Here is a 15,067-nt window from a genome sequence, read left to right as displayed (position 1 = left end):
GTGCAATAGTGACCAACCGTAGAACCATTTACAGTTTGCCACTATCTCAGGAATAAGAGCTACAATACAGAATTGACAGGAGTTGAAAGCAGCAATCAGGAAATAGGAGCAACACACAAGATAGAAAAAAGAAAAAAAGAAAAATAAAAGGAAAAAAAAAGGAACAACCTACTTTCAGTACAGTTTTTTCTTTTTTCACTTTAATCCATATCTTGTAATCTTCAGGTTCAAGCAGAAATTCTGGCATAACATGAGGAAGATATGCCCCTAGGCTTCTGAAATTGTAAAGCAGGAAAAGTTAATAGGTAGAAAAGATAACTGTTTTTAAGATATATAGATATATATACACTCACACACACATACATACTGGAAGTCTTATGGGTGTAAGTGAAGGTATTTTAAAACTCTGTTAACCGCTAAACTGACCTGCCATCCCTTCTCAAGTTGCTAATAAATGCAATAGGAAAAGTAATTGTAGTAGAAAAAGGCAACTGCATTAGAATGAATACCAAAAAAACTAATTTTCAAGTGAAGAAAGACTATTCTTTACCTCAAATGACATAGTTTAAGCAAATGAGCTGGAAAGGAGAAAACAATGAAGAATTTTTGTTTTTCTCAGGGGAGCAGAAAAGCTTCCTGTCTTTTAGGTCAGGAAGATTATCATAGCGTAACTAGATTTAAATTGTTCTCTGTGGTTTTGACATGGTTAAAGTGAATAAAAATCAAACTAACTTTTCTTGTTGTATAACCAGTCTTTCATTCAAATGAAGTGATTCTACTTTTCTGGTACCATATAGTCCAACATTAAAAGTCAAATGTCAGTTCAAAATTTGGATCATGACAACTTATTTCTCTTCCCATAGAATTATACTTTTTTAGTAACAGTATAATCTCAGTTTCCATACATGACATGGTGACATTATCTTTTCATATTATTGAAATGTCATGTTTCATTCAATTATTTGCACGTTTTTAAAAACAAAAATACTTTATTCAGAGACCCAAAACCAGCATCAAGTTAATAGTCTGGTTCTAAAACTTACCATGTCTGAAATTCCCATTTTTCATTCACCCATAGACTCTGTCCAATGAAAACCATTTTAATTTTCAGCTCTTCCCGAATAATAAAAGACTGGAATCTATAAAATATTAATCTTCTCAAGTATCCTATCTTCCTTTTGATGTTTTCACTTGGAAAGTGCATGGGAATAGGTGTAATCTACAATTTTCTTTCCAAGAAATGCTACATGACAAGGTTACATGTCATCACAGTAAAGCTCTATATAACTGAATGTTCTCATAATTGGCTGCATTTTGCTACTGAGGAACATTCTTTCAAAAAAATTCCTCTTCATTCAGGTGGATATTTAAGCAGATGTCAGCTCTCCAAGATCAATATTTTCACACTGTTAAGACATTTTTCCTCAAGACACAGGACTTGCAAAAACTTAGTTGTACTATAAAATACCCAAGCTCTTTCTTTACTGCTGTGGTAATGCACCAAGGAAATCCTCTGAGTGGAGGACAATAAAACTGATAGTTGGAATGTTTCCTGAAACAGTGAGCAATATCCACCTGCCTTGACAAGTGGAAAATTTGAAATACAAATTATGCTTTATTTGAACTATGCTGACCAGAAAGTAGTGGTTGGTGGAAGAAATCCAAGAACTCTCTGCTGACTTTCCACAAATCACAATAAACGTGCAGGGATAGCAGATCACAGATAAATTACTCATATCTCAGCTGGCTCTAGAAGTCTTATCATCACTACAGACAGTCATGCCAGCAGTATAGATATTGTACATTTTTGTTCTACGATCTATAAACACCCATGAAGAAATGCAAATATTCTAGATGATCCTAAAATGTACAAGTAGGAAAAGTATCTTCATAAATCAGGAGGAATGAAGAAATATTAAAGGATTCACATAAACTAGAAGAGGCAGAAAACTAACACGATGTGGTAATGTTAAGCACATACTGAGCACAAATTTAATTATAGAAGGGTTCAGACTGGAAAAGATCTCCAAGATTATCAAAATACAGATAAGCCCAGGAATTTAGCTACAACTGCTTTCCTATGAAAACCTGTGTTTTTCTCAGATTGTTATGGATTACTAATTCATGTCTAATCAACAGACCTCAACAACTGCCACTCTGTGTACAACAGGTGCTTGACTTAGCCTTGACCAACCGGCTGTTGCTTCAATTCTGCTCTGAATACATCAGTGACTTAACAGACAAAACTCAGTAAAACTGAAGCTATTTATTAAAATTTAGCTATTAAAAAGCTTTAAAAAATTCCCAAGTAATCACCTTAAAAACACCTAAGTAATTCTTTCCAAACGCTGTTATGCATAGCAAAAGGGGTTGGGATCCACTTACCCCAAAACTCATCATTTTAAAGTATGCAAACCCCACCATTTATGCTAGTTTCAAGATTCCTAGAGTCCCGAAAAAGCTCAAGGGGGAGACTGCACAGAAGAGCCATCAGGCTCCACCAAGAACATCAGTGGAATGGTAAGAACATTAATGAAAAACTTCATCTAACCATCTACTGAGTCTGCCTAAGTATTGAGGCTCAGAGTCATCTTCTTTTGCAATAAAGGAAGCAGAGTTCCTGTGGAATTTCTGTGTCGAATATAACTTTCCAAAGGACATTTTGATTAGTGTAAACTGCAGAGGACAACCTTGGTAAAAGCAAATTAAAGGTCATAATACATAAATCTTACCTCACCAAAAAAAAAAAAAAGTATCAAAGAAAACCTACTGTACACCATTCAGTTGGAATCATGTTTGAACTATGCTAATTGAAAAGAGTGGAAAGAAAAGATGGATGAATGCATATTTCATCATACTTGTACTTACTTGAGGAAAGAAAGCAGTGCCGAATGCTGCCAGTGGAGCTGTAGCATTCGTTCTACCGGATCACGGGGCAGTAACTGGCTCGCTGCAATGCCTGGTAATGATTCTCCATACAGATGGAATAACATCTCACAAAAACCCTTATCTTTGCTGAGGTTTCGCGTAAAAACCTTATCTTGCGAAATAGTCGTCTGGACTTTACACACATCGCTAAGAGAGAAAAAGCCTTTGATATTATTCTTTTAAATGCACGAAATGATCTAAAATTACACGTATCAGAATGTTAAGTTTAATAGGCAGTGCATAAAAAACAGCAGCAGGAAGGTCGAAAAGTGTAGCAATTTTTCCTTCTTACAGAACTTCAAGAATTTTGAAGTGCATGTAATATTTAATATGTGTATGTGAAATACTTCATACATAACTTCGTGTTTGTCAATGCTTTTGCCAAATATAACTTCAATTTCTATCATTTTTATAAATGTCTACATGTTTGTGTCCCAGAAGAGTGGTTTCTTCATTATTTAGCAGCAAGCTAGATAAGGTCAGCTGAGTGATGCCACTAAGACTGATTTATTTCCATGGTGTTTGCAAGACTATGAAATATTCTTTCTCATATGTTTCTTGATCTTTAGATCATGTGAGCTAAAAATGACATTGTTAAACCACTTATGCCACCAAAGAAGGGACAATGGCTAGAACTGTGTTCATTCTGGGAGAAGAATCAATTTCAGTTCAAGGGTGACATAATTTGAACTGCCTATTTAACATACACTGCAACATGATATGCCAGAGCATGATAATTGAAAATATATTTCAGAAAGTTGAAAATAACCCCTGGATGACATTTTCATATAAGCAGCACATATAAGCTATAATTTTAATAGAAAACTATACATTAGAGTGTGTTTATATTCCTTAGATCAAATCCAAAACACTTTAGTAGATATGTGCCAACATTTTTTAGACAGACATGAGTATTCTGTAAGCAGATATTAATTACCATCTCAGTGAATGAGGTATTGAAATAGGATTTTGTCCCTTAGGCCAGCCAAAGAGCGTGAACCAACTCTTAATAGCAGTTATAGTCTTTTGAAAGAAGATGTACTCCTTTTCATCTTCATCAGGAGAAAGAGATAATTCAAGTTTATTTTTTTCCCTACGACTTCGACGGACAACTTCACTCTCCTCACTTATAATTTCACTGTCTTCACTGGCATATTCAGCACTCTCATTTTCAAAAGCAGTATCCACCTCTGAATGACACACACACACACAAAAAAAAGAAATCCTGAAATATTCCTTATTTCCCTATTTTTGTCTAGTACAAAAATATTTAACACACAATTGTTTCCAAAAAACCAAAAAAATTTCAGACAACAAATGATCAGCTTATTCTGGGAGTAAACAATTGGCATGCACGTGTCTTGGGAATAGAACAAACCACTGAAACAAAGAAAAAAATACCCAAACAGCAAAAAATAAACTCAGACATGGCTTACAAAACCACAGACAGCAATCTTAAAGAAACAGTCATACAGTTCCAATAGATACAGCTTTGCCAGCCAGTCAGTGCTAGTTCCCCACCCCAATCACACAACATGGCTAAGTTAGTGATCAGTGTTTAGACACTTTATCAGTTACTCTATAGGTATAATTAAGCCCACATCTATAAGCCTTTGGACTTTTATCCCCTCTTTTAAGCCTTCTCTCTCCTGGATTCTGACCAGTTCATAACAACAATATTATTGCACGAAAAGATAACTAGGAAAACAAATAATTTTTGTATAGCACAAGTAACTTAGGTAACTGTCCTTGAAGATGTATTTTAATACCACTGTTGCAGTTTTAATGTTACATTAAATGATGCAAAAATTAAACTAGCTGATACCTTTGTGAATAAAAAAAGGCTTGTTGGGATTTAAGAATTAAAAACAATTCATTATGGAGGAAAGACTTATTCTTTACAAGATCATTGAATATATGTGTTGCATTGTACCTGACAGAGAAACTTCACAGCCTGAGCCACTGGTTCCACCAAAGGAACTTGAGGAAATACTGTGGGAAGGGGATTGGGGTGTAAAACACGGATGCAAAACAACTTCTGCACTACTGCTGTCTTTACAGTCTGTAAAACAAGATGGAAGTTGCACTTGAGAAAACATATTTTATTGTCTGTGCTCTAATAGATTATAAGTGGATAGCTGCTTCTATATTTTCCTACTTCATGCTTCAATTAATCAAGTAGCAGTTCTGATTTGACTCATCATGGAAATCTCCCTTCAGTCATTAGACTGGGGGTCAGAAAAAAAGTTTCTTGCATATTTTTTCCATTAACTGTATGTTTTACAGGATGAGTTTTCCTACTTGCTGAAAAGCACCCATCAAAACAATGCTAATTCAAGAATTCTGTCATGAACAAAACATTCTTAAGGACTTTTTGATCACAGCTGTGTAATGAGTCTCAGTATACCACTATCAAGCTCTTTCAGACCCAACAACACATATTTTAGAAGCCAAACTCAGAAGTAAACTTCAGCAATCCATCATTCTGAAAGAACATATGTTCTGACATTCTCATGTTGGCCTATGATAGGATTAGAGGACCCTCTGCCAGCTACTTCTGATGTCAGCCCAGAACAAAAGAGGAACCAAGTGTAGTTTCTAGAGAACTAAACACACTACTAAGAGAAGGGAAAACTGTATGATTAACATTTGATTGCTGGCATTGTTATTTGTATCATCTGGAGCAATTGCTGTAAAACAAGAGCATGGTGTCCAAGTGGAAGCAAAGCCTTCCTGAATAGCTTTCAAAGATATGGTTTGGTCATATAAAACTCCATTTCACACCAAAATAGTCTATAAAATACACATAAAAAGACTCAAAGAATTTAGTGGTAATGACTTGCTTCAAAATTGATACAAACTGATAGTGTGAACAAACCAATAAGCAATCAATGCAGGACAGAAATATCCAATCATTAATGGGAGATCATTTCTTATAAAACCATCTTTGGCTTAATCCTCAAGGGAAACCTACAAAGCATCTTAAAAAGACAACTTGTGTCTATTGGTCACACAAAACAAGGAAAAAGAAATAAAAAAAATACACATTAATAAGAGATAATACTTCCTCCCCCTTTCCTATCTTCATTTTATTGTGTTATAATCCCTGAATGATATGGTACCAATAACTACAGTCTATAGCAGGGAAAAACCCCAAAACATTGCCTGCCTTTTTGCTAATCCCTTTTTGAACTTCACAAGTACTAATTCTCTTTTCTCTTAAATACTACAAGTAACACACTTATTTTAAGTTAATGCAGTCTTAGAATTCATTGTTTAAAGCTAAATCTGTTTCAGATCAAAGGACTTGCTTATCTGAAAGTCTTGTCTCTGTAATCAAAACATATCAGATCCCAACAGCTACAAAAAAAATAGCTTGAAACCATACTTGAACCTGCTGGTTGGACTAGATGACTCCCAGGGATCCCTTCCAACCTGAATTAAACAATGATCCTAATCTCTTCCCATAAGCACAGCCACACGTAAAGAGATTACAGATCACTGAGGCAGAGATGGGGTCAGCATGGGGGACACAGGTAGAGATATAGAGACAGAGAGGCAGGCAAAGGGTGGCAGGCAGGGAGATATATTACAGAAATATTTCTGTTCTCTGATCACAGGCTTTTATTAGGACTTAAAATATGGCTGTGCCATTCACCCTTCAAGGACAGCAATTAAATAAAAACCCCTGAAAATAATTCACAAGAGGCAAATAATGATCATATTTTAAAAAAAAAATCATGTGGCTTTCTTCAAAACATATGATCACTGTCTATCAATACAATTTAAATTAAGTAAATTTCTTCTCTATTATTTGGGCCATTTTCTCTACTCACAATAAAAGCTTCACAAAACATCCTGTAAAATTTAGGTTTGTTCAATATTTTTTCAATAAACATTACCTAATCATTTATATATTTTCCTCATTTTGAACAGGAAAACTGAAGTTATTAAATTGTTTTAAAAAATTAATTGCAGTATCCCCCTGAAATTAATGGGAAAAGTGCCATCTTGATGATCACATTCCTGTTATAACCCTGAAAACATTGATAATACTACTGTACATAATATAATTTCAGAGGTCGATTGTTGACTACTTACGGCTTCTCAAGGTTATTTTTTGATCAGAGCAGTGAAATGCCAAGTATGGGTATAAAGTAAGAAGACAATTCTCTGCTGTTGCTGCAATCTGAATTGAGAACCTTTGAAAACAAAACACAGAAGTTACCATTTTCTATTTAGCAATGGTAATTGAGACATTTCAGCACGAGGACAAAAGACAGAATGAAGGTGTCCAGACAACTCCTCCACTCTTCTGTAGTGGTTCAACAGGAGATTGCACAGGTGGGAGTGCACCTATCAAAATGCTGAGGTTTAGTGTAGTACTTCCACTTCATAGTTTTACTATGAGTACAGGTGTATCATCAGTCTGAAAGAGTTAGCAGAGATTTCAAGAAATGAATTAACTCTGTCTCTCTAAAAAGAAAATAAAATATCAAAATCATGGCTGACATTTATGAGTGTCTTACAACTTTTGACGGGGAAGCTTTCTTGAAAAGCAACTTCTATTTTGATATATCATTTTTTTCTGTAAGACTTCTTGCAGAAATGTCAAAATAAATACTTAAAAATAAATAAATTCAGTTTAAAAACAAGAAGATATTGACTGCAATTGCTTCAATATAATAGAAATTGATGTTCATGCTCCAATGTTCACTAGACTGTCTGTACTATCTGTAGCAGTTATATTAATGTGCAGCAATCCCCCTTTTAATCCTTTTTTCGTGCTTCACCTCAATCTCTGAGTCCAGTCAACAAGCAAATGATTGCCATCAATGGAACCCTGTTAGCCATCTGTATTCATGTTCTTAGCTCATTGCAACTGACAGCTAATTAAACTGAGCTTAGTCCTATGTTATTAAATAGCTGCGTTTGTACTCCACTCCACATTTACTTATTAACTAACATTAATGTTAATTAACTGTTTCGACTAAGCTGTCAAAAATACAAAGAAAAGTGTATTTTAATAATTCACACAGCATGCTGATATCCATCTTGCTTTAATATATTGACAATTATGCATATTGGAAATGTACCTTGCACAGAATATTTTATTTTCTTCAAATAAAATACTGAGAGATTCCTATTTATTTTAAATTTAGATTAACATTAAAAGCTATCACAAAACCTTTCAGATTAATTTATATATGACATAATCAGATTTTACTGCTTTTTTATAGAAAAACTTAATCAAGGAAAACAGAAATGTTTTAAAACTACCAGAAAGTAATTTTCTCTTTCATGCTTCCCTCTCCTTGGATATCCCTTTCAAGAAAACTTTTTAAATAGAGAAAGGGTCCAATATAATCCATAGCCATCTTCTTATCTGTAAATATTCAAATTGGAATTCCAATTTCATAGCTAACAGCTATTTAAATCAATAATCCAGCTCTACAATGATTTTATTTATTCACAGGACATGTCAATCCTATTGGAACAAGGGTCTTGGCCAGTTGCACCTTGTAGCACAGTATTCTTTTAGCTACTATCATCCTTTCTGCTTTTATTCAGCAGAAATCTCAGGAGCAGGACAGATGGCTATAAGAGGTATATCAACATCTATCTATATGAACAAAATGTACACTTGTACATGCTCAAACCAGGTGTCAGAGCTTGTTTTTTCTAACTTTACCAAGCCATTTAAAGACACACAGGATCAATAACGACAACACAGAAAAGTTTGCCAACTTCCAACCCATGACTTTACTGTGGTACCTCAGCCATCGGCATCCTCAGTGCTGGTTTGAGATTTGGGCATATGCCAAATTTTCATTCGTGCTCCAACTTGCAAAGTAATGAAACACAAAAGTGTGGTGAGAACAACTGCAGTACAGCTTAACTACTTATCCAAATTCCGTGAGTGATACTACTCAAAGCAAAGACACTAAGTGCACATTCTGGAATATAAAGAACAGCAACTGCAACAGAACATCTGTGTACAAATAAATCCCTCAGAGGTCATGGTGCTGCTGCAAGAGAAGCTCCTCCCTGTTCCCTGCTGCTAAGAACCCCACAAGGACACGCCTGATTGCCTGGTGGTAACACAGTAAGAGAAATGAATACACCCAAACAATACAAATATTGAGGATGAGCAGATGGATCTGCAAGTCAACAACTGATTCTGCAGCTAACACTGATGACAAGGATTTAGCTTCTCTGAAGAAGGGACTGAAGAATTTGCTATATGGGGAGATTCTGAGAGTTGTGAATGTTCAGCTGGGAGGAAAGAAGGCTCAGGGGAATCTTATCTGTGTGTACAAATATCTGATGGGAGGGGAGAAGGAAGATGGAGCCAAACTTTTCTCAGCAATGCTCAGTACACAAAAGGCAATGGGTACAAATTGAAATACAGGACATTTTATCAATTCATCAGAGAAAAAAAACCCAACCAAATAAAACAAAACATGACAGTGACTAAACTCTGGAAAAGTCTGCCCAGAGAAATTTATGGACTCTCAATCTTTTAAGATATTCAAACACCAACTGGACAAGAGAGTTGATTCTTTGAAGAAGTGACAAGATGATCTCTGGAAGCTCTTTCCAACCTCAGCCATTTTGTGATAATAAATATCAACTCACTTATTGGCCACCTGTCCACTTACCATTAAATATTTTAATACAGCATTTTCCCAAAAGTGCAATTTGAAAGGAAAGTTCAAGAATGAGACAGTAGCTAAAAAATTAATCTGAGTGTCAAATGATGGCATTCCTAAGGACATATGGCAGAAAAGCAAAGGTGCTAGAGCTAAATGTTTCTCATGCAACGGTACAGGCACTGAGATATACAGCACCAGGCAGAAAAACATACACATTTCCATACAAATGTAGAAAATAGATTACAAAAGACATGTACATTCTGCATGTGCTTAAAATCATCTTTTACCACTGACCTTTATTTATAACATCATTAACAAAGTGACATTATAAAACTAGAAGTCTTGTGTAATATATTTATTTTGGCATTTGCAGTAGAGTTTAACTAAATTATACAAAGGTCTATGTTATTCTATGTTGGAACGAAAGGTACCTCCATTGCTAGCAAATGTGAAGTCACTAATGTGTTAAATTATTCAGTGTATTCAGTTTTATAATGCTTAATAAAGCAAGTAAAAAATTTGTTATCTACATGGACCATCATTGCCACTGCTATTTCAGTGTTTATTCCCTAATGAGTATTTCAAAAGAACACAAAATAGGAAAATTGCCATTAAATATATTGTGTTTACCAACATTTGAAACCTGCTGATCACCAAAAGTAAAGCTCCAACTGTGATGACAAAAAATACCATCTAACACTGTAAGAAAAAGTTTATATAAGAAGTTCTTCACTTCTCTTCAAGTAACTGATTTTTTTCATTAAATTATTTGTTTTAATGTTTCTTGAAAGACAAAAGAACCTGAACCAAAATATATTTTCCTTTTTAATCTGCTCTATAGCATTTCAGATGTTTCCTGAAACAAGTGATTTGGTTTGTATCAGTATATCCCAAGCGCTCTAGAAACGCAGGCAGACATCAGTTCTTAATTCTTGAATAACAGATGCTTCAGCTCTCAGGTACCATTCACAGTGGGAGAAAGCCATAAGCACAGAAAAGAACAGGAGTGATTAATGAGTTTGGACCATCCTGGTTTTCAAAAGCATTCCCAACTATCTGAGGCGAAATGCCAATATATTCTAAGGTCAGATGAACACCGCAAGGCAGCACACAAATATCAAGAACTCCAATGTTTTCTTGCTCCCCGCGCTCTCCAACTGTAAATGATATTGAAAGAATTGACAGCTTTAATTCTCCCAGGCGTGCCAGCAGAATACATGCATTGGACATTTGCCAGCAGTGCCTATTAAAGAGCTGCATGGTTTAGGCACATTTCCCAAGAGCAAAGGGAACGCAGCGTTTCCCCTGCGAGACGCTGAGATCTGACGGACTATCAAAACAACTGGAACCAATCCATAACTGGGTTAGTGATTGTGTCTCAGTTGTATCATATTGTTATTAGAGGCTAAATTCCCTGACAGCCTCTCCTTCTGCAGCTCCAGCCAGAGTAACGTGAATAAATTCACAAATTGCATGAGTTTCCACAGCTCCCCAGTAGGAGCGAGAATGAAAATAGGCAACAGCAGAACATGGGAGGCAAGGACCTCAGAGCATTTGTGTCACCAATGACCACACCAATTTACCTACCCAACATGAGTGGGGATCCTGGGATACTTTGCTGCTCAGAGCATCCCTTTCTTTGATTGTATGACACAACAGGCACCTGTTGTTTATTGATTATTTTTAGAAATAATAAATTAAATGTCATTTCAATCAAGATGGCAGAAAACTTTCTTTTCTGTTGAAGTATTTGTATAATCAGCAAATTGAAAGATATAACAACGGTAGAGAACAAACATATAAACATGACATATTTGCAGAAGTTTTTTGGGGGAAATACCTGTCATAGCTAAATATTTATTCCCATTTATTAAATACTTGTTCAAGAAAGTCTTGGATTTTATGTTATCTTTTACTTCTGTATTCTTATCAGTCCTATGCAAGGAAACGTCATTTATTTTGCTTTGTAGTCGAAGGAGCAAATAGGAAGAACAGAAGTCTAAAATAGCATTAGAAATTAACTGAAAATTCTCATTTAATGCAGTCATTAAATAAATATTAATGCACTTTCTTATGTTCCATTTAATGGAAGTTGTGCTGACACTAAATTTCCTACATGAATGAAAACCATATATCTCTTCAGTTTTCTTTTACAAGTGCATATAGCATGTCTTTGTTATAAAAAATTATTGCCTGTCATCTTTCAAATATTTTCCGTAAAGTAGTCAAATGCAACACTATCTATCCTTTACCTAATGTTCATTGTGTATTAAGGAAAAAAAATATTTTTATTTAGAAGGAATAAAAATGGGCTATGCAAATCAATCTTACGTATTAGACCAAATATAGAAAAGGAAAACACTGTGAAGGCTAAGTAAAAAAAATTATCCAAACAGACTATTTGCCTTTTCAATACTCCTGCCTTGAAATATGGTTAGAATTAGCTTTGCTTAGAGGTTAGAGTTTCTCTTCTAAGTAGTTAAATATAGGATATGATATTTTACCAACCCATGACAAATTTAAGTTGCCTATTTGAATAAGAACATCCCAGAACATGGAATGGAAGTTAAATTTCAAAATTTTTTTCAAATAATTTTAAAAATACATATTACTACTTGAAAAGGAAAACATAAAGAGAGAATACCTGACAAATTAATACAACTTCAGCACCTGATACTGTGAGATTTCACAGCCTATTAAGCGGTCCAGGAACCTATTCAAGACCAGTTAGCTTTTATAGGTGTTATAAAAGGTTATAGGTTTCATTGTTTTATTATTAAAGACGTAGATGACCCTGAAATCTTGTGGTCCTAAAAGACTCAAATTAACAAAGCAGTTTAAATTCATTAGTTGCACAGTCTGAAACAAATTGTTCAAGTGCTTAGATAATTAGGTTTGAAGTTTGAACGTGTTGCACAGGGCTCCCATGGGGTTGGGCTGGCAAGAATGAGGGCAGATATGCAGAGAACAAGAAATTGCAGCTACATGTTACTACAGAGTGCAAATCAAAGCACATAATAACACTAACAGTAATAATAAAATTGGATAAATTTATCCAGGTCTGGATAAATTATCATGGACTATATTAGAATAATAACAGGATTAGAGAATCAGGTGCTTACTTAGACTTTTCCAACTGAAGGAAAGAATTCTTTCTGGTTATGATAAAAATAATTTCTTCTGAAAGCAAATATGAATAATATTTTTACACTGACTAATGGTACACACAGAATCCCTTTGTTTTGGATGCTGTGTTGTTTCATCCAGTTGTGCTCAGGTTTTGTATCACCTGCTCCTACAGCCCACACACACACTCAACTGCCTGTCAGGAAATCACATATACACCTGTGACTATTTCTGTTCATTTAAAAAGTACCTAACTACTAAGTTTTAAAACATAGCAACAATTTTAAGATGATTTGAAATTCTGGAGCATGAATTTTTTCACCTTCACCAGCAGGAATGGCTTTTATGGTTAATTAGATGACTTTCATTTGCTATATTTCTTTAAAAAACACACTGAGTTTGCCTTTAAATTGAAGATTGTATCATTTATTTCCTTTTAATGGGAAATATAGAAAAAAGTTTATTACACAGGAGGAATTTTTATTTCTCTATAACAAGGTCTGAGAAGCTGTTAGTGCATCATATAAAAAGTTATTAAAACTAAATATTGTGCCTGCTCAGAAGCCATATTTTAGACCTCATCATAAGCCTAAATTATCCTTTTCTCATAATCACTGCAAACTTCAGCACACATTTATGAACCTACACAATGACTAAATCTTAGAATTAAATAAAATTAATAAGAAATAGATTCCCGGCTGACAATCTATATTGGAAATATATAAAATACCAATCCAATATGAACAGTAATAACTGAAAGGCCCATAACCCTTACATCAAAATAATATAAGATTAATATTTAGAAAAAAGCCCATTCTAAGCTGTAGTGTGGAGATATTTAGCCCTCAAAATAGTTGCTTTACTGAAAATAGTAACTGCAGGAATTACTTTTACTCACAACAGCACCTATCTTTCTTCCTTATCAATAAACCCTCTCATCCCACCAAGGGGAGAGAGAAACAAGATGCAAGTTACCAGTAGATATGAATAAGACGTTGAAAAAAGATCCTAAGATGGACACTCAGATTAATTTTACATTAGAGGCCAAAGCTGAATTTTTTAGTTTTAAATAATAATTCAGTCAAAAAAAAAATTTCTATGTTCCATTTTAATTTTTTTCAGAATGATTCCTGTATGTCTTTACCCAACTACTGTGACTTCTGTGTCTTATATTCAACTTTATCAGTTTGGAACCTTCCCCCAAATGAATTTGAATTGCACACATTACCTGTTTTCTTCTTCATCAATGAAGCACATATTCCCTAAAAATGACACTGGCTTAGATGATCTAAAGCTGATATGGCAAATTAGTTGATTACTTTTGCCATCTGATGAAACAACAATGTCTAGTCCTTTTGGGAACTGCACAGAAAATGGGCAGATCCTGTCACCATCTTCAAGTTCAATCTGAGGAAGTTCAACATGAATTTGCGATTGCCTGTGTTAAAAATAAATAATAATGATGTTTGTGCTTACAGGATTGCAGTAATAAAGTTGATTCACACATTCACAAAACTATATTTCACAGTTAAATAGAGAAGAATAACTTTAGTTTTGAAGTACAAATCACATTAAACTAATTAAAGAATTAAAATTCTTTCAACATTTAGATGGTAGTTTGTTTTCTTCATACGCATCTGAACATTTTATACTGACCCACAATAGCTCAATGTCCACATGAAGAGCAATTTCTACTAACCGTGCTACAAAAGGCATAAACAGGTTTCCAAAACTTAAAAATTTCGCTGAATTATTGCACAATAATTTAAAGAAAGTTTTAAAGTAGAAATATTAAGGGGAATTTCATGAAGATGCTTAAGATGCTTTCCCCAAGTTATGTGACTATAGGTTTCAGTTCCAAAATAAGAATGGCAGTCAGTCCAGGCCCTTAGGGAATCCTTTCAGTTCCAAACACTGAGTCACTGACAATAGACAAATCACTTGATAAATGAGTACTACTCAGACAAGATAAGACAATAATAATTTGAAGGTAAAGTCAACTTCATTAATTTATGACAATAGAAATGCTTTGCTCCAGTTCTTCTTCATTGAAATGATACCTATATGAGCAAAACTAATATTATTGTTCCTTACTGATTAAAAACAGAAAAGTTGTGACTTAAAAATTGGAATAGTTGTGAAGCTGGGTTATGGTACATAATATTACAAAAGGTTCTTAGAAAGATTACAAAAAGGCTCTTATAAGCAACAGGATAAAGTTGATCCACAGAGAAGTAACAAACACATGAATTGTCTATTGTAAAAAGTGGCAGGACTAAAACATTTGTGCTGTCCTTTTCAATACTAAAACCTTACTTATGAAGAAGAGGAGAGGGAAGAAGGAAAAAAAACACCAC

General features: G+C 34.4%; 1 protein-coding gene across 5 annotated transcripts in view; it reads right to left on the bottom strand.

Annotated features, from left to right (window-relative positions):
• Positions 1-15,067, bottom strand: part of CFAP47 (cilia and flagella associated protein 47) — a 275,959-nt gene that overhangs the window by 213,589 nt on the left and 47,303 nt on the right. For all 5 annotated transcript variants that reach the window (XR_001874104.1, XM_017811012.1, XM_017811014.1 and 2 more), the window contains 6 exons: positions 13,939-14,148; positions 7,030-7,130; positions 4,862-4,990; positions 3,866-4,118; positions 2,869-3,075; positions 173-275 (listed from right to left, as the gene is read on the bottom strand). Coding sequence is in view for 4 of the 5 variants with exons in the window: in XM_017811012.1 (XP_017666501.1) it covers positions 173-275; positions 2,869-3,075; positions 3,866-4,118; positions 4,862-4,990; positions 7,030-7,130; positions 13,939-14,148 (1,003 nt within the window). In the remaining variant the exon portion in view is untranslated. The remainder of the gene's footprint in view (positions 1-172; positions 276-2,868; positions 3,076-3,865; positions 4,119-4,861; positions 4,991-7,029; positions 7,131-13,938; positions 14,149-15,067) is intronic.

The sequence above is a fragment of the Lepidothrix coronata genome, unplaced genomic scaffold (assembly GCF_001604755.1).
Source record: "Lepidothrix coronata isolate B3197 unplaced genomic scaffold, Lepidothrix_coronata-1.0 Scaffold30, whole genome shotgun sequence".
NCBI classification, from domain to species: Eukaryota; Metazoa; Chordata; class Aves; order Passeriformes; family Pipridae; genus Lepidothrix; species Lepidothrix coronata.
Note: the sequence above shows the minus strand (reverse complement) of the source record. Positions and strands in the feature narration are given on the sequence as shown.